The sequence below is a fragment of the Notechis scutatus genome, chromosome 6, assembly GCF_049901735.1.
Source record: "Notechis scutatus isolate UNSWTSFEM ecotype Mainland chromosome 6, rNotScu1.2, whole genome shotgun sequence".
Taxonomy (NCBI): domain Eukaryota; kingdom Metazoa; phylum Chordata; class Lepidosauria; order Squamata; family Elapidae; genus Notechis; species Notechis scutatus.
Genome location: NC_142014.1, coordinates 22,295,121 through 22,320,797, shown reverse-complemented (window position 1 = coordinate 22,320,797; position 25,677 = coordinate 22,295,121). Strand labels below are relative to the sequence as shown.

Sequence of the window (25,677 nt, the reverse complement as noted above, 5' to 3'; positions counted from 1 at the left end):
AGATAATGGGTGAAAATTTAATTGTAAAAGGGATTCTGCAAAGGTACATAAGATAGCTTTGTTATATTACAAATAGAAATAATTTTAGAAAATATGATGATGGATAAAATATTCATTGTAATGCAGTGGGATGTTTGTTAATAAATAAATGAATTAAAATGAGAGAATTAAAAGGGAACATTTTTAATTATTAGTAATGATTTATAAAAATATAAATCATTCTCATAAATGAGAAATATGGGGGGAAAAGAATTAACTATGGAAAGTTTATAAGTGTTCCCAAGGAAGTATGATATTCAATTCAAAAGAAATATTAAAGATGTTAAGATTTTAATGCATATTAATGATAGAATTGAATTGGAATGGAATGTGTTTTATTTACATATATATATATATTTCTTTTTAAGAATATAGTGTCTATTTTAAGAATGTACCAAGCAGAATTCGATTGGAAGTTATGTATTACATTGAATGCTATAATCTTAAAGCTATACATTGAAGCTTAAATAAGAGCTTGAATGGATAAAATTAAAAGATATAAAGGTGTCATACTCTAATTGGTAACTACAGGGGAAAAAATTGCTTAATAAGAAAAGATAATGTGAAATTGTAACAGGACAGACAAAAGTATAAATATAATGATTTGAATTGAGATAATTAAAACAAAGTTGAGAAAATTAGAAGAGGGGAAAAACTATGTAGAAAATATAAAATGGTAATAAGATATGGAATAGAATATAAAAATGAGCATGAAATTGAGTTTTGTGTCTGTATGAAGAAGTGATAACCTGGGACCATGCTATTTTCAAAAAAGATGTTTTATTTGTATTTTGTTTTTGTGAAAACCCAAATAAAATTTTCAAAAAAAAAAAAAAGAAATTAATCATTAGTTATAGGTTGCATTTTAAATTATGTTGATTCATAAGAATAGAATGTGTTCTCTATATTAATATCTTGGCCATTTATAAACAATTAAGCACAGTATTCGTTAGTTGGAGGAAGTCTGCTTTTCTTCCTGTATAAGTGCTCAAATGGCAGCTAGACATTATAAGATCCAGTGTCTGACAAGGAGCACCATAGTCACATTCAGAAAAGGATATTGGATTTGCCGGAAGGATTACTAATTCCTGAGAAGAAGGGCTTAAAGTTCAAAAGGATTGTGCAAACTCTGCAAAGTTGGTGATAAGAGTTCTTAGTGTGCATAAAAAGTACTGTTCTATTTGAATAGGAGACTTCTTTAGTAATGCATTTGGGGGAAATTACAGGAAGTACTGGAGAAGTTCCCAGCATCTCTGCCCTACACACAAACCTTTTTGTGACTAATGTATTGTGATATATTATTGTTTTTGGTACATTGTGGAAAAAATGTGGTATTGAGAAAACCACCACAAAAATTCATTTTAGTCATGGACCACTGTAAAATACAAAGAGGAACAATTACATCCACCTCAATAATTCCATTAAAACTTACAACTGACAGGAGGTAACTAAAAATTAGTACTGCTAGCACAATACTGTAAAATTGAAACATTAAAATATCTCCTTAAATTTTTTAAATATTAATACTAAAACTATAGACTAAAGTGTGGCCTCTGAAGCCCAGAAAAAAGATGTAAAAAAACATTAGATTAGAAGTTTTTAAAAGAAAATCTCACTGAGTTTATCAATGCCAGTACCCTTAATTTTCTTTTTGAGAATTTCAGTTGTTGCTCGACAAAATCTAGCTACGTTGTATGTAATAAACTGTTCCTTATTTTAGAGGATAAAATCAAGAGGAAAACTTTCATTATAAGCTATAACAGTGGTTGCCAACCAGTGGGCCGGGGACCACTGGTGGTCTGCAAGAAAATTTTGGTGGTCCGCAGAGAAATGTCACCGCAAAGCACCCCCCAAAGCAATTAATCCAGGCTGTGTGTGAACACAAGGCTGCGCCGCCCACATGGCCCATGGGAACACAAGGCTTGCATCACTTGCATTGCAAACAACTCGAGGTAGTGAGGTGGGGGGGAAGAGTGGAGTGGGGAACTTGCCCTATGCGCCTGGCCTGGCCACCGGGCTGCTTCTTTCTGCTTCTTTCTTCTGCTTTTGGCTACACACAAGGAAAGCAGCAAAAGTCTTTCTTTCTCTCCCCCAAACTCTGCCAGAAATGAGTCTTTGGGACCCTGCAACGCATCCTGCTCCAAGAGGCTGCGCTGGCAAAGACTCATTTCTGGCGGAGTTTGGGGGAGAGAAAGAAAGGCTTCTGCTGCTTTCCTTGCATGAAGCCAAAAGTCAGTCTCTCTCTCTCTCTCTCTCTCTCTCTCTCTCTCTCTCTCCCACCAAGAACGGAGCTGGAGATGGTATCCTGTGATCCCAAATAAAGAATGATGGATTGGTAGGAAAACGGTGGGGAATTTTTCTGCAGATTTTTTGGGGATTTTCCTAGGGTCTCTGGTCTGCAGGATTTAAAATTATGAGTTTGGTACTTCCTGAGGTCCAAAAGGTTGGTGACCCCTGACCTATAGTACACATCAGTAAAAGAAGAATGGTACTGAAAAAGTTGTTTTTGTTGTAGTAAACTGAAAAACATTTTATGAGAAGTAAATAATGGTAATTTTAAAATTCAGTAAAATTCTTTCAATATTTTATATGTAAAACCAATTTTTAATGTATATTACTACATATTTTTAGGAGAATATAAAGCATGTCTTACAACAGATAGAAGATAATGAAAGAAGAATGGAGAAGCTTGAGGAATACAGTAGGACATGCTTGTATGTATTTATAGCATCTATTAAAATTAATAATTTAATTTGGCTTTCTATATAACTTACATATTTGTCCAAATGGATTATTCAAGAACAGTTTAGCATATTATTGGCCATCATAATTTATGATAACTTTATTTGACATTAAATTATTTGTCCAATTTATTTTATTTCTTTTACTTTTTGGCTTGAATTGAAGGGCATCTTTAGAAGAAAAAAAGCAACAAGAAGAAATACTGACAAATGAGATTCAAACTTCAAAGATCAGAATAGGCAAAATAAATGAAGAACTGAGTAAAGTTGTTAGTGATTTGCAGAACGCTAGAATTGATGTCCATGAAGGGAAACGCCAGCAGAAGAGGGCAGAAAATTTGGAGAGCCTCAAAAGATTATATCCTGATTTTGTGGTAATTAAATAGACTAATTCTTTTAATTTCACTTCACATCATTTACAAATAAGATAGCTCCTTTAATAGTACTTTGTTATTCAATAATACTGAACGCTATTAAAAACAAGCTCAATGCCACGGGGATAAATGCAGCAAGAATTGTCAAGACAGATTAGTAATATTTTTCTTTTTTTTTTAGATTTTAAACTTTATTTACAAGAATTAAAAACATACAAATTTAAAAATACAAAACCAATAGTGTATACATAACACATTCCTGTTTACATTTGATATCGAATTTGATATGTCCTAATAGTCATTACTGATACTTCTCACATTTCCATTTACTATCACATCTTAATCACTAAGCAACTCACAATACTCTACTAATCTTCTTGTTGGTTTATAACTATTTATTAATTAATAATACATTCATAATTTTTAAATAATAAATAAAAAGATATAGTGAATGTATAATGCTTATAATAATAACGTAGAAGAAAAGTGGATTTAACACCTTTGTTATTCTTATACATTTCATATAGACAGCTGAATATAATTTGTTTCTTGGGTTCATTTATGTGTTTTCCCTTTACAGTCTACCCAGTTGTACCATTTATCCCATTTCCTATAATAATCTGTGTCCTCCTTCCCTTTGATTTTGAGTGTGAGCCTCTCCAATTGGGCACACTCATTCATTTTTTGAATAGTAATATGTATCGGTGGTACATTTGGATTCTTCCAATATTGTGCTAATGAAATCCGTGCCGCTGTCAATAAGTGGATGGTCAAATATCTTACTTTAGGGGTATAATCCCCTTTAATCATTCCCAACAGGAACAGTTGCGGTTTCCATTCCAGCCACACTCTATAATTTCTTCTATCCACTCTTTTATTTTTAACCAATATTTCTTTGTCTCAGGACAAGTCCACCATAAATGAAAATAAGTACCAAATTTCCCTTTGTATTTCCAACAGCATGGGTTTGCTGTCGGAAATATTTTGGCCAGTCTAAAGGGTGCCAGATGCCATCTATACATCATTTTGTACAGATTCTCCTTATGTGCTACTGATTTAGTTAATACGAGATTTTTTTGCCAAATTTCTTCCCAGTCATCCAGATCTATACTGTAACCAAAAATTTTTCCCAAGCTAACATAGGTCCTTTCACGATTCTCTCAGCCATTTCATGTTCTAATAAGTAATTATATAATTTAGAAATCAACCCTTTCTCAGGACTTGAAAGTATTTTGTCTAAATGCGTATCTTTTACCTCAATTCCATATTCCTTTACGTCTTTATTATATCTCAATTTTACTTGGAAATATGACCAATTATCAATGACTATCCCTAGTGCTTCAAGTTCCTGTATCGTTTTAATTCTTCCCTCTTTATCTAATATTTGATGGTACTTCAGTTTTTTACTGATATCCATCGTATTTAAGTGAAACATTGCCTCCATCGTTGAAAACCACCTTGGAATTTTGGTATAATGATTTCTTCTAATATCAGCCCAAATTTTAATTAATGACTTTCGGAATACATGTCTAGTAAAGTATAGATTATTTTGGCTATTCGGGTTCCACAAAAATGCGTGCCACCCTAATTGTAAGTCGTGGCCCTCCAATTTTAAAATTCCTCAAATTGATCCAAACTTTTATCCATACTAATGCCGCCGCTTTATAATAGATCTCCCAGACAGGGAGTCCAAATCCACCTCTGCTTTTGTTATCTTGTAAATATATTTTTTTTATTCTTGTTTTTTTCTTTGCCCAGATAAATTTCACCACAATTTTATCTAATTCTTTAAAGAAGCTTTTATCCAATAATATCGGAATTGTTTGAAACAGATATAGTATTTTGGGTAAAACATTCATTTTGATTGTTGCTATTCTGCCTAATAACGAAATTTGCATCTTATTCCAATTTTTCAAATCCTTTTCAATCTGTTTCAGTAATTTAGTGTAGTTGTCCTCCCACAGATTTAATGTTCTAGCTCTTAACCAGATGCCTAAATATTTGGTCTTATTTACAATTTGTAATTCCATCTTTTCTTCCAACTTTTTTTGTTTACTATTTGGTAAATTTTTAACTAGCATTTTAGTTTTTTTCCTTATTAATTTTTAATCCTGCTAGTTTTCCAAATTTATCTATTTCATTTAGTAAAGCTGGTCCTGAGTCTATTGGATCTTCTATAACAAAAACCATGTCATCTGCGAAGGCCTGTAATTTATACTCCTGACTTTTAATTTTGGTTCCTTTAATTTCTTTATTTGATCTAATTCTCTCCAACAAAGTTTCTAAAATTGTTATGAAAAGCAGAGGTGAAAGAGAGCATCCCTGTCTGACACCCTTCCTTATCTTTAATGATTTAGTAATTTCTCCATTTAATAATACGTTAGCCTTTTGTGTAGCATAAATTACATTTAACATTTTTACAAAATTACCTCCAAAGTCCATCAAGTTAATCTGCTTCTTCATAAAGTCCCAATTTAAGTTATCGAAAGCCTTTTGCGCATCCAGGAAGACCAAGGCCACTTGGTGTCCTGGATGTTTTTCATAATATTTTAATATGTCTTATTATTATTCTTGTATTATATCTAATCTGCCTCGTGGGGAGAAAGCCATTTTGATCTGAATGAATTTTGTTACTAAGTGCTTTCTTTAATCTTTCTGCCATTATCGCCATAAAAATTTTATTATCTGAATTTAAAAGAGATATTGGTCTATAATTCTTTATTTGGTTGGCATCTGCACCCTCTTTCGGAATCAATGTTATGTAAACTTCCTTCCATGATTCTGGAATTTTAGCTTCCAGTAATACCTCATTGCAGACCTCTAATAGCATATTCTCTAGTGTGTCACCTATCTCTTTATATAATTCGTTTGGTAGCCCATCTGGACCTGGCGTTTTGTTTCTTTTTTGTTTTTGAATAACCGCCTTTAGTTCATCTAAAGTTATTACTTTATTAAGCAGCTCTTTTTTATCATCCGATAAAGGGTACAGAATTCCTTCTTTCAAATATTCTTCTATTTTATTTAAATCAACTTCCCCTTGTTTATAAAGATCCTCAAAATATTCTCTTGCGATTTCCTTTTTTCTCTCCAGATCCGTCTCTATTATTCCATTTTTATCCTCTAATTGATATATCGTTCTTTTCTGATTTTCTTTTCTTAATTTATATGCCAGCCACTTACCGGATTTATTTGCATGCTCAAAATAATTTTGTTTTGTATATAATAATTTTTTAATTAATTCCTCTTGATCTAAAATATTCATTTCATGTTTAACTAGCGCTAATTCATTTCTAATTTGCTCGTCCCCCAGGGTTTCCATTTGCTTATTTTCCATTTTCTCTGTTCTTTTTATTAGAGCTTTCCACTTTCCCTCTCTTTCTTTATTTCTGTTTGCTGTAAAAGCTATCGATATTCCCCTTAAATATGCCTTCATAATATCCCATAGATTCTGCAATGAGGTATCCTGTTTCTTATTAAATTTAAAAAAAACTGGTCAGTTCTTCCCTAACTTTTTGAATATATTCTTCCTCCTTCAATAGTTGCGAATTGAGTGTCATCTACCTTTTTTATAGAGACTATTTTTCCATATTATCTGTACCGGATTATGATCTGCCCACGTATTAGCCAAAATCTTTATATCCTGAATCTCCTTGCATAACTCACTATTTACCCAAGCCATATCTATTCTGGTCCATGATTTGTGTGGGCTGGAGTAGAAAGTGAACAGTGATATTCCTGGGTTTCTCTTTCTCCACACATCCACAAGTTCTAATTCTTCAACCATCTTTAGAAATTTCTTAGGCAATGTATTCCGTTTCTTGTCTTTGTTCACAGGCATAATCGTGACTATTGTTTGTTATTGTGTTGTAATCTCCTATAGTACAAATTATTGAGTTACCAAATTCTATTAATTTCTCATATAAAATTTTGTAAAATTCACTTTGATTTTTATTGGGGGCATATATCCCCACTAATAATGTCTTTTTATTTTGTATTACCACCTTTACCATTACTTTTCTTCCCAATTCCTCTTTATAAATCAATGTTGAGGCTATGTCCTCTTTTTGGTGAGTATGTCCTCTTTTATATATAGTACTACCCCTCTTTTTTTCTCTTCTGCCAGTGCTGAATACATTTTCCTCAGTTTTTTATTTACTAAATATCCTTGATCACGTGTCTTAATATAAACCTCTTGAATACAAATCATATCAGTTATTTGTTTTTCTAACTTAAAAAATACTCTTTTTCTCTTAACTGGATCATTTAACCCATTAATATTTATAGATATTAAATGCACTCCTTTATCCATTTCCCTTGTTACTTCTATCTAGATTAGTAATATTTTTCAATATGGGTTTAAACCAGGTTTCCCAAGTGGTCAGTATTGATCCTCAAAGGTTGATGGGACTATCCAAAGCTATGATGATAATGAAGATGATTCATTGCACAATCAGCCAGATGTTCAGGCTGGATTTGGCATTTTTATCCATCTATCAAGTCCTTCCCAAGGACATGGATGGGCAGATGTTGTTGTTTGTGATGTTAAAGGTATCGTCACAGGATGTAAGCTATTCCAAGAAAAGCTACCTTCTGCACTTTACTGATGGTGATTTTGTTAATGCCAGTGGTTTTCAAATGGTGGTGCAGTTGTTTGTTATAGAACTATTCATAGAACCATTAGTTAAAGAAGTATATATTAAATTATTTTCATATAATAAATGTTTGAGTATTGATTAAATAATCTGAAGCTTTATGAAGGGGTCGATGAGCTGAAGAGTTTGGGGGGGAGGCTAGTTTAATCAGAAGCAAACCTTCAAGAACTTGACATCAATTTTTAATTTAGGTACAAACATATACATATGCTACCTACTCACCAGAAGCTAATAATTTACAATTATAATTGTAAATTATAATTATGTACAATTATAAACACAAAAATAGTAATATCTGTTGTGAATTAAATACTATTAACAATCAATACTATTTGCTGTTGCTTAATTAGCTTTATCCAATAAGTCACCTTCCTAAAAGTGCAGCCACCCTGATGTGGGGTAGCAGACTATTCCAAACTGAGGGGGCTTTGAGTATTTGTAACTCTGACCTCTTGGGGAGAACTCACGGCACTTGCTATGATTAGGACATGTTAAGTGTTGTGTCCATTAAGTCTTGATTCACTGAATCCACTGAATCCAGTTGGAACAGCTTTTGGGCCATCTGGAAGGGCGGCCCACATAGAGCAAATTGCAGTCATTGCAGGAGCTGAGGAAGGATTTTGTCCCAGGAAGGCCTAATATTGATAAACAAGTTCAAATTAAAGCTCCTTCATAACTCTGTGGAAGTGGTGGGCTCCATCCTGCTGGGATTCAGACACTGTCCCATACCACTCAGTCCCTTGCAGCCTCCAAGTACTGAGTCAAGACCCCCCCACAGCATCTCCTGCTTGGCATGCAGTGGAGAAATACAGTTGGATATCATCAGCATACTGTTGATATCTCACTCAGCCCCTCCCCTTGGTGTTAGAAGCACCAAGGCTCGGCAGCTTTATACGAATGCTAAAAGATGCAAGGGAATAATATATAGGAAGACCTTGACAGAGAGAGGGAAAATTCCTTACCAAAACAACAAGGTGGGAAACACTACGTAAGCCCAAACAAGGAGGGAGGCATGCCAGAATGTTTCAGATAGGCAGTTCCTTAATTCTTATTGCATAAAAGAGGATAAAGTAATCAGAGTGGCAATATTCTGTTACTAAAACCAACCTTTTAGCCCTAATACTTAGACCAAGTACTTTTAGCCCTAATATGAAGTAATTTATTGGGCTGACTCACATTTTGGGACTAACAAAAGACCAACATTATTTATTTGCTGTATTTCCATACACGTTTATAGGAAGTTCTTGGCAACTGGTGTCTCCATCGGTTGAAGTAATTTTATGCAAAAAAGTATGAATACAGGTAGTCCTCAACTTACAACAATAGTTGAGCCCCGAATTTATGTTGCTAAATGAGACATTTGTTAAGTGAGTTTTGCCCCATTTTATGACCTTTCTTGCCACAGTTGAATCATTGTCGTTTAAGTTAGTAATATGGTTGTTAAGTGAGTCTGGTTCACCCATTGATTTGCTTGTCAGAAGGTCCCAAAAGATGATCACATGATCCCAGGACACTGCAATCGTCATAAATATGAACGATTTGCCAAGCATATGAATTTTGATTACATGACTATGGGGATGCTACAACAGTTGTAAGTGTGAAAAATGGTCATGTCACTTTTTCAGTGATGGTCACTAAATGAATTATAAGTCGAGGACTACCTGTAGTTGCAAATTAATACGCTATTTTTCTTTTAGGTTGGAAGACTCGTAGACTTGTGTCACCCCATCCATAAAAAATACCAGCTTGCTGTCACCAAAGTCTTTGGCAAATACATGACTGCAATTGTTGTGGCCTCAGAAAAGGCAGCTAGAAATTGCATTCATTTCCTCAAGGAAGAAAGAGCTGAGCCAGAAACGTTCCTTCCTCTGGATTATCTTGAAGTAAGCAGTTAAAGAAAACACAGTAACTTCTGTTCCCCTCACTCAGAATCTTTCATGGAAAGATCATAATATTTTAAATTTTATTCATAATTTTTATTGTATTCTGACATGAATATAAGGAGGCATACTTTGGATTGCCATTTTATCTCATTTACTCTGTTTTGATGTCCATCGCCTAATATCTATAGGTTTCTCTTTTGTCTTTAACTTCAAATTGGTCTGTTAATAATAAAATGTGCATTAGTTTTTCTTAGATGGTTTTGTTCCTCCAAATATTATTTAAATATTTTTCTGCTTTTCTAATAGAAGGAACTCAAGTCATTTTGTCAGGATCTCTATCTAGTATGAGATTTACCCACCCCTTTTTATATGTAGGTTGAACCAATCCATGAACAGTTAAGAGAAATAAGAGGAGCAAAACTGCTGATAGATGTCATACAAACATCTTTTCCTCCATTGAAGAAAGCTATTCAGTTTGCCTGTGGAAATGGCCTTGTATGTGAAACAGTAAAGGATGCAAAACGGTTAGCATTTGATGGCCCACATCGACTGAAAGTAAGTACTAGGAGGGCTGAGTTTTAAAATCTAGTTTTTAAACGGTCTTTAATAAAGGTTTGGGATGCTAGTCAAATAAGCTTTGGCTGTGATGGAACTATATATCAGCTGGAACGTAGATTGTCAGGCTGTATCTTTGTACAGCTGAAGTACTGTTCCAGGTTTAAATCTCTTCCCTGCTTGTTGGCTTTTAGAAATGGCAAGGTACTGATTTTTTAAATGCTGCTGTTCTGAAAGTTCTATTTACTTGCCAAGGAAAGTGGATGCTTTTAATTTTTTTACTTTGAAATATTCAGTTTTAATTAGCATGGATTCAATTCATAATGGACTGAAAAGTTTGATAGTCCTTAAAATATGTTATGACTCTTTAAAAGCATGAAAGTAGTATTTGAAATATACATGTAGCCCTTGCTTAGTAAATGCAATTGGGACTGGCAACTTTGTAGCTAAGCAACATGGTTACTAAGTGAAGCATCACATGACCATGATGGAATTGTGATGTCACTTCCCACTCAGTTAAGTTAGTCACTGTGGGTTGTTAAATGAGATGTCACATGACTTGCTGCTGCTGGCTTCTCCATTGATTCCCATTGTTGAAAACTGGTTGTAAAGCATCAATAGAAGAGAATATATATATATAGCTCAGGATAGAATTGTGAGATACTAGGTGCTCTCTGAGCCTGGCTGTTTTCTTGCAGACGTTTCATTACCCAATTAGGAATTTCATCAGTGCTAGAAGGGAGTAGGATTTGCTCTCTTTTTATATACTAGTGGCTTACCCTGTCGGTAGTGGGAGTATGGTTGTGGTTCCTTGATAAGACTGTTGTTTACTGTTAGCTTGGTATCAGTAAGTTGGTAGTTACTTAATTGGGGTATTGTTAGCTGCTTGATTGTTAATATAGGATTAATCTTGGTCTTAATTTCTGGTTTTAAAGTGTACAGATGGTGATTATGTAACTGCTGATCTGCAATAATCATAAATGCCTACTGGTTGTGAAGAGTCTTAATGTTGGTTATGAGATCACAGGGACACCACTGCTATAGTTATAAATGTGAGGATTGGTCATAGTTATTTTTTATTTTATTTTTTATTTATTTTATTTTGTCAAGCAATTATTAGATAACAGGGTTATCTAATAATAAAAAATAGTATAAACATGGTTATGAATACATGAAATGGATACGAATAAGAAAAAAAAAGAAATAATAGGACAGGGATGTTAGGCACGTTGGTGCGCTTATGCATGCCCCCTACAGTCCTCTTAGGAAAGGGGTGAGGTCAATAGTAGACAGTCTAAGGTTAAAGTTTTTGGGGTTTGGGGAAGGAACCACAGAGTCAGGTAGAGTATTCCAAACATTGACCACTCTGTTGCTGGTCATATTTCCTGCAATTTGTTGAACATCTTCTTAACTTCAAATGGTTGCTAAACAGCACAGTCATTAAGCAAGGTCTACTTGTACTCTGATTCTGTTATGATAACATGAACCCTAAAGCCAAATGTAGGATAGTCAAGAAATATTTATTCTAAATATTGTTGTTGATTCTACTCCTATAAAGCAGAATGCAAAAATAAAAACAAATATTTTGTCAAAAGTATCAACAATGTATCAATTTTTATCCAGGAATCAATTTAGTATAGTGGTTAAGGTGCTGGCCTGAAAACCAGGAGATGGTGAATTCTAGGTATGACAGCTGGCTGGTGACTATAGACTAGTCACTGTTTGTCAGTCCAACCCATCTCATAGGGTGGTTGTTGTGGAGAAAAGAGGCAGTTCACTGCCTTAAATTATATATAAAAAAGGCAGAACAAAAGGGTGGTAGTAATAAGGATGATGGAAATAACTAGTTATCTTTTTAATTTTCTGTTTCTGCTTTTTCTCAATTTTCAGACAGTGGCTCTTGACGGAACTTTGTTTTTGAAATCTGGAATAATTTCTGGAGGCTCAAGTTATTTGAAAATGAAGGCTAAATATTGGGAAGAAAAAGAAGTAAATGAACTTAAGGAACAAAGGGAGAAACTAATGGATGAACTAAAGGTAACGCTACAAACTTTTATATGTGGCACTATATTCTAATGAAAAAGCCATAAAACTATCAAAATGAAATGGTTGATTTCACATAATTATTTTTAAATACTGGAATATTTAAACATTGTATACTTAATAAACATGTTATTTATTAAGTAGGTTAAGGAACTAATTGAGAATTGAAGGCAGTGGTAGAAGATAAAAGATAAAAGGAAAATACCATGAATGACACAGTCCTTAACTCACAGCTAATCTTCCAAGCTAGAATACATCAGTACAATTAGAACAAAATAGGACTAAGGATAGAATGAAACTGCTTAAATAAATCCAGAATGTAATTTCAAAAAGGATCCTAATTTACACTGAGCATCACTTCCCCAGATGAGTGTTTCTTCTGATTCTCCAACTCTTCTCCAGGTTAAGACCTTTTTCTTATCTGGCAAGATATGCCACTTCCTCTCCAAATGGAAGGCTTAAGAACAAAAGTGGAGAGGGAAACATTTCTGTTTGAGTCTCTTGGGCTTTGCTGTTCTCTTCCTACTACTTAGATTGACAATTGCAGGTTTAATAGATGAACTCTTTCATTTTGGGGTTTTGTATGATATATTCTGTCCCTTTATTACACTGTACAACATCTTTCCATAGATCTTACTGAAAATTAAACATAAGGAGGCTGATTTAAAGCATTTACAAGTTCAGTGCCAAGGAATTCAAGCACAATACAAATATTCACAAAATGAACTAGAGATTCTCAAGAAAAAACGTCTGGCTAATTTCTACAAGGTATAATTAGGCTTTCAAATTTTCTTTTGTCTAAATAATGTATTTTTAATCTCTTATAATTAAAAAGTTTGTTGTTTTTATTTTTGAAAATCTGTGTAGTATGTTTTGTGTATTGTATTGTTTAGTTAAGTTAGATTTTTGTTTTAAGTTTTGTAGTATTTTTATGATATATTTCTTTAATACTGTTGCTGTGATCTAAAAAAAAAAACCCATGTTGGGATAATCTTATAAAGTGTTACAGTAAAAGTTAAATTTACTTTAAATTGAATTTGACTTCTGGTAATTATAGTATATAAAACCATACATTGCAATGTCCTACCTGCAAATGAATACTTCAGCTTCAATCATAACAATACAAGAGCATACAATAGATACAAACTCAAGGTTAACCGCACCAAACTTGACTGCAGAAAATACGACTTCAGCAACAGAGTGGTCAATGTTTGGAGTACTCTACCTGACTCTGTGGTTTCTTCCTCAAACCCCAAAAACTTTAACCTTAGACTGTCTACTATTGACCTCACCCCCTTCCTAAGAGGCCTGTAGGGGGCGTGCATAAGCGCACCAATCGTGCCTACCGTCCCTGTCCTATTGTTTCTTTTTATTTTTCTTATAAGTATCTATCTCATGTATTCAAAATTATGTTTATTCTTATACCTGTATCTTGTAAACGATTGACAAATCAAATAAATACTAAAAATACTAAATACTAAATTACACAAACTCTGCCATGTTTGGCATTTCCTCTTCCTGAATGCTTTTTCAACTTTTCAAAAAATCCTTGGGTTTGCAGGATGTCTCCTATTAAAGTACTAAACAAGTCTGACCCTGTTTAGCTCTTTGAAGTCAGTTGTTGACTGGGTCTTGCTACTTAGCTAGGTAAATAAAATTTGATCACTATAGTAAACTTTTTATTCAGCAGAACTACTGGGAGCAAGAGTCTCAATTAAAGTAGAATGTCCAAAATTAGAGGTTTACTTCAGCCCAAACAAGAACTCTGACATAGTTGAAAAATAAACTAAAGCGAATATGTGTCACCTCTTCCTCATAAGAGTTCCTAGCAAGACTTATCCTAAGATCTGCTGTGTGTCTGCTATCCCTATACTCTTTGATCTGCCAGTATACTATATTCTTGTTCAGCAGCTTTTATTTAAGTTCAAAGTCCACTAAACCAAGTTTATTAAATCACAGCCTTATTAATCAGTTAGAATAGTCGTTCATTAAATAAACCTAAATTTTCTTCATGTTTATTTCTCTTTAGGAAAAATCTATGCTGGAAAGTGAAATGGTCAATACACAGTCCCAATGCACTATGCTGAATGACGGAGTCTTACAAAGAACTGAAAATATGAATGAGCTCAAAAAAAAAATTAATGAGGTATATAGGTTTTCCATTATAGCAGCACCGGAATTGTAGCTGGCTAGCATATAGCACTGGCTTGGGGTCTTTTTATTCTAGCTAATAGGCAATATTTTCAAATAAAGAATATTTTTATCACTAAGAAGCCATTTTTGTGGAATGTGACCTTGAATGTGATGTTGTACATTCCCTTGAAAAGCCTTGGATCAAATTTTACATTGGATCAAATTTAACTTTGGTCATGTTTTTGAAATTAGAAACTAACAATTGTTGGATTCCTAGATGAAATATTCAATTATTATACAGTAACTAAGGGGTGGAATCCACGCAGTAATCCAATGACTTATTTTTGTCTTCAAAAGAATATTAAAAACATTTTTTTTTGTCAGTGTAAAATTGAAATGGAATGGAATATTGTTATTCTCTGAATGGAAACATTGAAAGTAGTAATTGCTGAATGCATCTGAAGCGATAAAAAAACACAAAATGGGATTTAAAATGCAGACAAACTTTTAAAATATTCTTTCTATCCTGTTTTGAAAATTTATTAGAAACAGAATGAATCTCATTAAGTTTCACAACATTTTCCCAATCGTTTCAGCAAAAGTAAGTGGTGTTATAACAGCGTAGTAAATTAAAATTAACGTTTATATAATATTGGAAATGTGAGCAGATGCCACAGAAGGAAATGCCACAGAAACCAAACCACAATTCTTGCATTTGAGATAGTGAAAGAACACAGTGATTTTGTCAACTTAAAGAAGAAAACATGTAATAGCAAAATAATTCCCCATTCTTCTAATAGTTTCTACCTAGAAGAATATTCTTATACTGGTAAAATTCACATAACAAAGGACAGGTTTTTAAATTCCTGTGTCTTATTCCATATTTCTTTATAAGAGAAATGAAGCATTCTTGTTTTTAGAAAATATATTTAATTCTTGTACTTTGGGTGGTGGATGGTTATATAATAGGTTGAAGACAATGTTTTTCATGAATTCTGTGAAGACATTGGTGTAGAGAACATTCGTGTATATGAAAAAGAACACATACAAAAGCAAGAAGAAATTGACAACAAGAGGTAATTATTCAGAATTGAAAAAGAATACTCATTTTAAATTTCTTTGTTAAGTGCAATCTTTAATACATTTCATATCTATATAGGAAGAGGAAATTCCTGCAAAGATAAAATGTTTGTGTGAATAGAAAATGAATTTTTTTAATAAAATGAGGTAGATGAAAGGAGAAATTGAGCTTTGGGAAAGAAGTAAAAGTAGTTAATATCCTTTAGGTTGGATAGAACCATTGCTGAACTATCTGGAAAAGTTTGCCATAAGTACATTTATTATCTATGTAAAATATCCAGCATACTGCAGTCTGCAGAATTTAAATATTTTATTATAAATTTTAGGAAAGAGTATTCATGAATTTCCTGATAACCCTGTTGTATATTTCTTGTGTGAGAAACAAAAATCCTCACTAGTTGACAAAATAAATTGAGTTTACATTGTCTTCTATTTTGTAAAACTGTGTTTGGAAAGATCTGAATTTGAAAACCAGAAGACAAGACTGAATACACAAGTTGAGTTTATTAACAGTCTTGTAGAAAAGATGGTAAAGAAGAATAGTGTGCTAAAGGCGGAAATTCACAAAGAAGAAACTGAAATAATTCACCTGAAAAAGGTAACTAATAGTTTTATAATAATTTGAAATATATGCAAGTCAGTTAAAAATATAACAGCACTTCTTACTCTAAATAATTAATGATTATAGGAACACCTGTAGGACTTTCTTATACTGTAAATTAATAAATTACTTTATTAAATCTAATTTAGAATCGGAATTGTAAAAATGTAAATCTACTTTCTCCATAATTTATCTTAATCAGAAATGTATATATGTTTTTGTTGTTTACTTATACAAAATTACATTACATCTGTTCATTTATACTGATGTTTTGTATTCCCTATCAAAAGGAGAATATATAAGTTTTGCAGATTATGTTAGCCACATCCAGCACGTCCGAATAGCAAGAATGATGGTGGTTGGCGTCTAACAGTATCTGGAAGATTTGAGATGCCTCTGTCCCTGTCTTTAGATTAGTACTAAGTATGACTTATGAATAAATTACTTATAAATGTAGATTATGTATTGATAATTAACAATGAAATCTGGACATTCTTTATTGAAACTTGTGTAAAATTTCATGTGCATGTTTGAGAAGTTAACAATCATGGCAAAGTCACTAATTTTCATATTATTACCATTAATCTGTATTTGGCATCCTTCATTCAATATTCTGCTGTTTAACAGTCTGTTTACAGTCTGTTTAACAGTCTGTTTAACAGTCTGTTTAACAGTCTGAACCTGTTTAACAATCTGGCATTTCTATTTAAAAAATGACATGTTTTTTCCTATATAGGATGAAGAAAACTTTTTACAAATGGTAAATGAAGTCATGGAAGAATTACAGCAGCTTAGGGAAAGGCAGAATATTAGTAAAAGCGATGTTGCAAAAGCACAGAGTGAAGTTGAAGAATCAAGGAAGACATTATTAACTTTAAATAGGTAACTGATTTTTTTGTTGGAAATATAATTAATTTCACCTAAAACGTCCTGAGTTAGGAACCTCTCACATTACCTTGAACTTTAATTCACCTATAATAATAAATCCTCTTTCAAACAATGGGGACTACACCCAGTTCTTGACTTCATAGTTTGCATTTTCTCTTAAGGTGGAAGTCTAATGCCTTGGAAAATGCTTAAAAATTTACCTGGACACTAATTCAATTATTTTTTTCAGGGATGCAAATTTTAGTGATTAAGTTATTTGGATGGATAAGAAGACTCAGATCTCTGGTAACTCCCATCTTATCTGCTCCAGTGTTAAATCAGCTTGCTCCCAGATCATTTGAACCATTTACAATCTGCAATACTTTTATTTATTAAATTCATTTTATTTTTATTTAATATTTTATTTATAAATAAGGATGCCTTTTTAACAATATTAATGATTCCATGACAGGCAGTGAATTGGGACAGTTCACTTTCAGCAGACATACTAGTTCTGTATCTTGACATTGTTCATCTCATTCTTATCAAGATGAAATTCTTTCCACTTTTCTTTCTAACTAATGCTTAATGTCCATGGTGGAGCCTGATCCTTTAATTATCTGGTATAGCATAGAACTTACTTTGCACCACATTCATTTTTTTACAAGTTATCAAGTCTCTGTTTTGAGGCCTCTCAGATGAATCTTCTTGAATCTCTCAGCTATCTGTACTATACACATCCATAAATCTTGTTTTGCACAGCAAAGTAAATTCCCAGGACACCAATGCCTTAGCAGCAATTCTTCAAAGCACACCAGAATTAATAGAATCCTGGAATAATCTCCAGAGCAAAGAGTTATGAGTTAAATATTTAAAAGCCATTTTGTATGTGTGTATCTTTTGTATCAGATCAGTCTCATTCTATGTATTTCTATTTCCTTTGTTATAGGATGAGCTTGAATCTTAAGTCAAAATTCAGGGCATATATGCATGTCTATGCACACTGTTATGCGACATGCCATTCTAATACTTTAAGGGAACATTTCCAAATTTCTTTAATGAGCTATGTCTACGTTGGATGCCTGGACCCTTAAAATATTGCCTATAAAGCTCTTTAGATAAAATAATGAAAATTTTGTTGGCTAACAATATTTAGCAGATGAACAAAGCTTTATTTGTATGTCTAAAAAATAGGAATCACTTCAATAAAAAAACATTACTATATTCTATTCATAAAATACGTTACTGTATTCTGCATATTTACTTTAAGCTTGAATGTTAAAAACACAGAAAGGTAAAGTGAGCATTCAATAAATATAAATGAACAATCCCCTGTCTATGTAAATAGATAAATATCTGAAAAAGTTTGAAAACCTAAAAACTTGTTTATATGTTTTGAAGTTTTCAAACTTTTTCAAGGTGCAGAAATTTTTTATGTTGTTTTTTTGTTTTGTTCTTAAAAAAACCTCTTGGAAACTCTGATCAAGAAGTAAAGATGTACCAGTAAAAAAAACCTGGCTGTATATAAATGAATCTTTTCTCTTACGGAACATCAGGCAGGGTATTTTGCATTTTGAAAAATCCTGGTTAGTGTTAGGCACAACTAATTGGAACCATTCATGTAGGTTGCAGCATAAACAATTTATTGAAGCCCATACAGAAGAGTCTGGTCAACTAAATTAGTGTTACATAAGAGTCAGTGGAATTCAAGGGGAGCTGGATATGGATCTCTTGTGGCAATGACTTTAAACTGAAGATGCATTTTACTCCACTCCCCAGTTCTGCCTGCTCTTCTCCTACAGTTAGTTTATTTCTCTCATTTCTCTCACTACTGGAATTGTCCAATGAGCAATTAATGTCCTGAATTTGGGCAGAAAGTGCTGAAGATCTAGAATGCTATGTTACATTTAAGATAATGCTGGTTAAAAGCGTAATTGAAAAGTATTCTGAGATTATCTTTTCTAGTGTTGTGTTAGGGTGACTGAATGTTACATGGAAATTTTCGTCATAATAGTTTTAAAGTTTCTGAAATACCAATGTCACATTTTAGTTGCCTTTCTCTTTTTCTGGCAGAGAGTTAGCAACATTACAAAAGGAAGCAGGAGCTATAGAGACCTCTCTGGAACAGAAGAAATTAGAGAGACATAACAGGCTTCTTGATTGTAAGCTGCAAGATCTAAGGATAAGCCTTCTTTCAGGATCTTTGGATGACATTAGTGAAATTGAGGTACAGTAGCTTCCTTTGTGGCAGAATCATTAAGAAAAAATTAGATGTTGAAAATCTTCATAATTGTGTAAGCCAATACAATTACATTAAACTGGATTTTTAAAAGAGCTAGAAGGTGAATATTGAAATTGCAAATACGAGAGTTAAAGATACCAGAATTGAAGAAGCTTCTTGGTTGAGAAGCTAAACGTCTTCAAGGAAAAACAAAGTCCAGTTGCCTTTTTAAAAATGAGCAATCTTTAGTTCTCATCCCAAAGTGTTTTTTTAAAAAAAATATATAAAACATAATACATAATAAAGACATTTTAATTCCTTAAATATTGGCGAGATGCAGAGAAGTGAAATAGTGTTGCTCTTTATTTTAACTCTTACATATTAATACTGACTTAACTATTTCTTACAGTTGGAACCTGATACTCAAAGCACACAAGTTTCTGCAGATATCTATGAAAGAGAGGCGGCACTTCAGATAGACTATAGCAGTATTAGAGAACACTTAAAGGTAATATAATTATATTTTTTCCATATATAATATTGATTATTACTCTAAGCAACTTACTACTCTGTGATTTGTTTAATGACCATGTGATTTAGAATTACAACTACATGGTTTGCTTAATCACTGTAATAAATTGCAAAATCGGGTCCGGTCATATTTGTGACTGAAATTCAGTCCCAATTGCAAACATAGGTTGAATAATACTTGTAGTGCATAAAAAACATTTTCTGTTCAACTGAATACAATGGCAAAAACATGCAACATACTGCTGTGGTTTCCTGTGTGGCCTATAATATCTTTTAAAAAATCATTTCAATTCAAGATGTGGGAAGTGATATTTCAGTCAAGTACACTATGATTTTTATTCAAGACTTTATAAAGAAATCTTGAAAGTGCCTTTCAATGAATAAACTTAACTACTCTTGTAGGTTACACTACTTCAGATTTTTTTTAAAGTGCTTTAACTCACAATCAGACAGTTTCACATCTGGTTTGATTCAGATTCCAAAAGTTGAAGTTTACATAGTTAGAATTGGGTAGCTTCAGTATCACGCCTATATAAGATTATTACCGAGAAGCCTAATTTCTCCAGTGAACAGTGAGTATAGAATATACTATATAGAATATATAGAGTATAGTATAATAGAAGTGTTTACAAGGTGTGGTCCTAAAAAACCCCCATCAAGATGGCCGATATAAGAATACACTTGAAGCTCAGCCTGCTGTTATCACACATAAAAAGTAGGCAGAATTTTGATAGCATCACTGTAGCTAGCATCTTGACATTTTTTTCCGACCCTGCAGAAATTCCCAGGATATAATGAGTAATTAAATAATGGAGTATGACTTTCAAAAGATGCATTTCAACAGCCATGCTATAATTTGTGTTCTTTAAAATTCTATATAATTTTATTACGTTGAGGCACTTCATTAGGGACCCCCCCCCCCCCCCCCCCCGCCGAGCTCACCGGTCCCACCGCCTGCCTGCGCCTTAGTTTTTGTTTGGGCCGATCTCGCTGTTGCAACGGCGGCGGCGGCGCGAGCCCCCCGGCGGGGGGGGGGGGGGGGGGGAGACGCCCCTTGACGTTCCTGTCTGGGGAGCCCACGGAGGGCGGCGTGCTCCTTTATTGGTCCTTGTCCCCATCCCGCGCTTCACCCTCTAAAACGCCCCACCCCATTCAAAACCCGTATATTGTTTAATGCTGTAGCTGTTAATAGATCTACTCCGCTTACTGTTTACCTCTTGAGACTTCTAATCAGTCCTTCTAACGGTTCAGAAATATTTCTTGATTGTTGTCATCACTAATTGTTTCATTTTACAATTAGGAATTGCAATCTGACAAAGAGATTGGGACTCACTTAGAACAACTTCAGCAAGAAGTGGCATGTGAAGAAAATGTTTTTTTAAAAACAACAGAACCAAATCTCAAAGCACTGGAGAAGTTTCATACTGTTATAGGCAGATTCCAAGAATCTGTCAATGGTAATTAATGCTCAACTCTTTTTCATTAATTATTTGTGGAATGGAGGCACTTTTCTTTTCTAGCACTTCACTTTGTTTTATCTCTAATTTGGACTTTTGCCAGTGAATCAGATTTGGGTTCCAGTTCAGTTCATTTTTGTATGTATACATGTATGTTTATAAATATAGATCAGCATATGTACTCTCTACCTAAACGCTTGTACATTTGAAGACTTTAAATGATTGAGAAAGCTCAAGAATAGCAGCACAATAAGCCGTAGTGCTGGTATGCGCAGTAGGACACAAATGTGTATGACTTTGTTATTTCCCACTGTGTTCACGGCTGTATTGTAATACTGTAAATAAAGAGAATTGTTACAGTAAATAATATATTCTTTTCAGGGAGATAAGTTATTTTGAAGGAAGGACAAAAAATCAGAACCAAATATTGCCACTTGAGGGTTATTTTTTTCCTTCATTAAAATGTTGCCTATAAATTAAAATAGAATGTATGTTTAAATTTTAGAGTACTGTATTACACATATTTTTAATGATAGTTATTTTTGTGTTTGCTGATAAGGTGAAGTAATATATTTACTATTATCAGTTCTAATGCTTAACTGCTACATTTTATTCCATTTAATCTTCCATAGCATTTGAAGTCCATAGGAAGAAAGCCAGATTTTGTAGGCAAGAATTTGAAAAAGTGAAAAAAAAGAGATACGAGAGATTCAGCCAATGTTTTGAACATGTGTCAGTTGCTATTGATCAAATCTATAAGAGACTTTGTAGAAACAACAGCGCTCAGGTTATTATTTCATTAATATTGATTATTTAAAACTAGACATTTGACAATAGATATGTGTATCATACATCACTATTAAGAACCTGATATTAATTTATGTATGCCATTTCCGTACTGGGCAGTATACATGAAAGTTGCTAAAGTGAGGTATAAACAATACAGTGTAGTTACAGAATGAAACAACAAATACAGGTTAAACAGTTCCATAAAACATTGAGAGATCTTAAAACTTTAAAACACGAAGACCTCAAAATCCATTAAAACTTTCCTAAGACGTCTTTTAATATCTGGAAAAATAAATAAGAAGTCTCATGGCCTTGCGGGGGAAAAAAGCAGGTAAGTTTGAAGAATGGAAAGCATTGCGTCACTGAGAGTTGTTACCAGAGATGTTTTTCTCTTGGTAGGAGCACTTTGAAGGATTGCATCTGGCCGGGGCAAAGTATGGAGTGGTGTATGTGGGAGGAGGCAAACTTCAATCAGTAATTGATTATTCCAGAACATACTTTTAAAAGTACAAGCTTCTTATTGTGATCCTTAAGAAAGCAGATCTATCTAGTGCAGGTTGAATCCCTTTTTATTATATCTCACTTAAGCTTCAGATCTCTTGCCATTCTGATACCAAACAGCTTTGTGAATTTATATGGCTAGAGAAAATTAGATGTCCTCAGAATTCTGGTTGCAATAAATCCCAAACACCAAACTTCAGATCTCCCGTGGTGGAAGATCTGGAGGAACTCAAGGCAACAATGACACTGTGAAGTAGCAGCCCAACTACCTTTTGAAACACTCTCTGCTGCCCCTAGCAAAGAATGGGATCATCATAAAACTGAGCTTAACATCCTCTACTTCTGAACTGAATGAAAAAATATTGTGTCTTGTAGGCCTTCCTTAGTCCAGAGAATCCCGAAGAACCTTACTTGGGAGGCATCGGCTATAACTGTGTAGCTCCTGGGAAACGATTTATGCCAATGGACAACCTGTCAGGTGGAGAAAAGTCTGTTGCGGCTCTGGCTCTTGTGTTTGCGATGCACAGGTAACAAGCTGGATCTTGCTACTGTTTCTGCCTTTTCCAAACCATATCACAGATTTTAAACCTGATAAACTTGACAATAATTGGAGGAGCACTCAGTCTTCAAACTGATTCTAACTGTACACATCATTGATTTCCAAATCCAGTTCAGAGGATAATGACTAATGTCTTGAAAACATTTTCCCCCAAACTCAGGCAAAAATAAGCCTTCAATATCTGGTAATTAGACCACATATTTTTAAGAATTTGTGAGTCAGTTACCCATGTACTGTAATCAAGGCTTCGTCCTACAAAGTTGGGTTCTTTATTTGCTTTTGAATTATAAAGGTGGCAGCCTTCAGCCTTCAATTCACAGGAACTGACCTCTCACTAATTTTTAATAAATCATTTAATTCTGTTTACTTTGTTTTTTCAGTTTTAGGCCTGCTCCCTTTTTTGTTTTAGATGAAGTTGATGCAGCTCTAGATAACACAAACATTGGAAAAGTAAGTCATCCAGTTCTCTGTTTACTGTATCTATAGCCAATGTTTATTTGTATAATTCAAGGTGGTTTAATCTCCCATCACAACAACTCTGTGAGGTGTGTTGGGATTAGAGAGAGGGATTGGTTCAAAGTTACCCAGCTTGTTTTCATGCCTAAAGTAGGATTAGAATTGTATCCTAGCCTGCCTTTCTGCATCAAGGTCATCTTCCTTATGCTGTACAAGACATTGGCAAAAATGGAAATAATCTCAAAGAAACAGTGGCAGGTAACATTTATTGCATTGAGTTATCCAATGTGGAATTGTCTGCGGTGAGTTGGCAGGTGGCAAGATGGCTGTAAAGAATTGTCCCTTTCCTCTCAGGACTGCCTTCCTCCACTAACATCTAACTGCCCCAGTGGGTTCTGAATGGCCCCCATCTTTAGGGGCCTGGATGCATGCCTTCCCAGTTCTCAATCCCCGTTCCTCTCCCTTCTGAGGAGGAATTGCTTTTATTTTGGATAGAGCTCCCAATTGAATGTTAATGTTATTCTGCATAATCTTGCATTTTTTTCCTAATGTCAATTAACATATTTTGGAGTTTATGGCACTCAGTTACTTATAAAGAAATAACTTTTAGTAACTCAGAAATAAGTTATTTTTATAATGGTGCATTCTTCCTCTTTTCTAAATTTAACATTTAAATAATAAATACTGTATAATGAAGAGTGTGTGTGTATAAATAAAATATAGTGCATTTTCAGCCAATATAGACCTCTTATACCATAATGACAGTTTGATAATCTGATTTTTCCCAACAGCTTATTTACCAATTTATAAAGTAAATTTCCTTCTGAATCATACTGTATTTCATATAACTAGCAATTTTCATAGCCATCTCTTTTTTCCTCCAAAAAGGTATCAAGCTTTATTAGGCAGCAATCAGAAGAAAGGTTTCAAATTATAGTTATTTCTTTGAAGGAAGAATTCTATTCTAAAGCAGATGCTTTAATTGGCATCTGCTCCAAGGTAAGTAATGCCTTTTCCCAACTTATTTCAGAGATGAAAGAGAAACCCTTCAATTAAATGAAATTTTTAATGATTATGAAAACTATCCCTGTGTCATTACAATAAGATAATGTGTGCCCAATCTCTCTTCCCTTTTCAGCAAGATGACTTTATGTTTAGTCAGATACTGACCCTCGATCTTACTCGATATCCAGACTGAGGAGAATGAAAGGCAGAAATGGAAGAAGAGCTCTCTGATTTAATGCCTGTTGGTTTCACTAAGTTATAGTTCTAGATAAAGTTATATGATCCCTGTTGTACTGGTTAAATGTGTAGTTACTAAATCACTTACTTCAGTTTAAAACAATACCATGAAATACTTATGTAGAACTGGTAAACTTTCTGCATTATATCAGCCAAGTGTACTTTTTTTGCGTGAACGTTGGCTGTTCATATCTGCTGTACCCAAGACCCAAACTAGAAATTCAAACAAAGGAATAGTGTAGTACATGTTGTAATTTAAAAAAAGAGGGGATTGAACAAAACAAGACTTTCTAATCTGTTTTTCTTCTTGTAGGTTTATCATTAACTTGAAAGATGTTATATACATAAATATTTCCAACAGCAACACATATAAAGCTGTCAAATAGATTAAAGCAGTAGGATTAAGACTAAGTATTATATAGGGGAGGGCAGTATCGAAGGCTATAAAGCTTTGGTTGCTTTTGTGTATTAGTTTTGTCTTTTAGTTGTGCATTTTTTATTTGATCTGGGATTTGGAATGGTATTAGAAATATCTGCATGTACGTCACTGTTTATCATTCTGGTCACTATAGAATAAACTGCCAATTTGGGGGCATTTCAAGGGAATCTTAATCTAGTTTCACATCTATAGACAGTGACATACTCATTGGAGATTTCAATTAGTAGTTCTTGATATAGAATGAAGTTTGTCCACTGTATTTGAAGATTATTAAATAAAACAATTCTAGCTTTCAGATATCAAGTGTCCTATCTGCTATGAGTCTTTTCTATATGGAGAACTAAACTTTATTGCAAGCTGGAATGAAATTTACCATCTAATTTCATAGTAACATACGTTTAATATTTATTGTATGACACTGAGACACATCATTTTTATTATGTGGCACTGAGAAACATCTTGCATAGGTAAAGGATGCATTATACTTTATATCAGTTCATCAACTTTTAATTGT

The 25,677-nt window shown here is 33.6% G+C and overlaps 1 protein-coding gene across 1 annotated transcript in view; it reads left to right on the top strand.

Annotated features, from left to right (window-relative positions):
• The window catches only part of SMC1B (structural maintenance of chromosomes 1B), a 35,085-nt gene extending 10,434 nt beyond the window's left edge, over positions 1-24,651 (top strand). Inside the window, 19 exon segments of the mRNA XM_087969517.1 lie at positions 2,671-2,753; positions 2,947-3,154; positions 9,504-9,689; positions 10,065-10,244; positions 12,135-12,281; positions 12,918-13,055; positions 14,317-14,433; positions 15,390-15,496; positions 15,957-16,098; positions 16,838-16,983; positions 19,042-19,195; positions 19,599-19,697; positions 21,021-21,177; positions 21,810-21,964; positions 22,843-22,994; positions 23,407-23,476; positions 24,371-24,564; positions 24,566-24,601; positions 24,603-24,651. Of these exon segments, the coding sequence (XP_087825643.1) occupies positions 2,671-2,753; positions 2,947-3,154; positions 9,504-9,689; positions 10,065-10,244; positions 12,135-12,281; positions 12,918-13,055; positions 14,317-14,433; positions 15,390-15,496; positions 15,957-16,098; positions 16,838-16,983; positions 19,042-19,195; positions 19,599-19,697; positions 21,021-21,177; positions 21,810-21,964; positions 22,843-22,994; positions 23,407-23,476; positions 24,371-24,564; positions 24,566-24,601; positions 24,603-24,651 (2,520 nt within the window).
• The last annotated feature ends 1,026 nt before the right edge of the window (positions 24,652-25,677 follow it).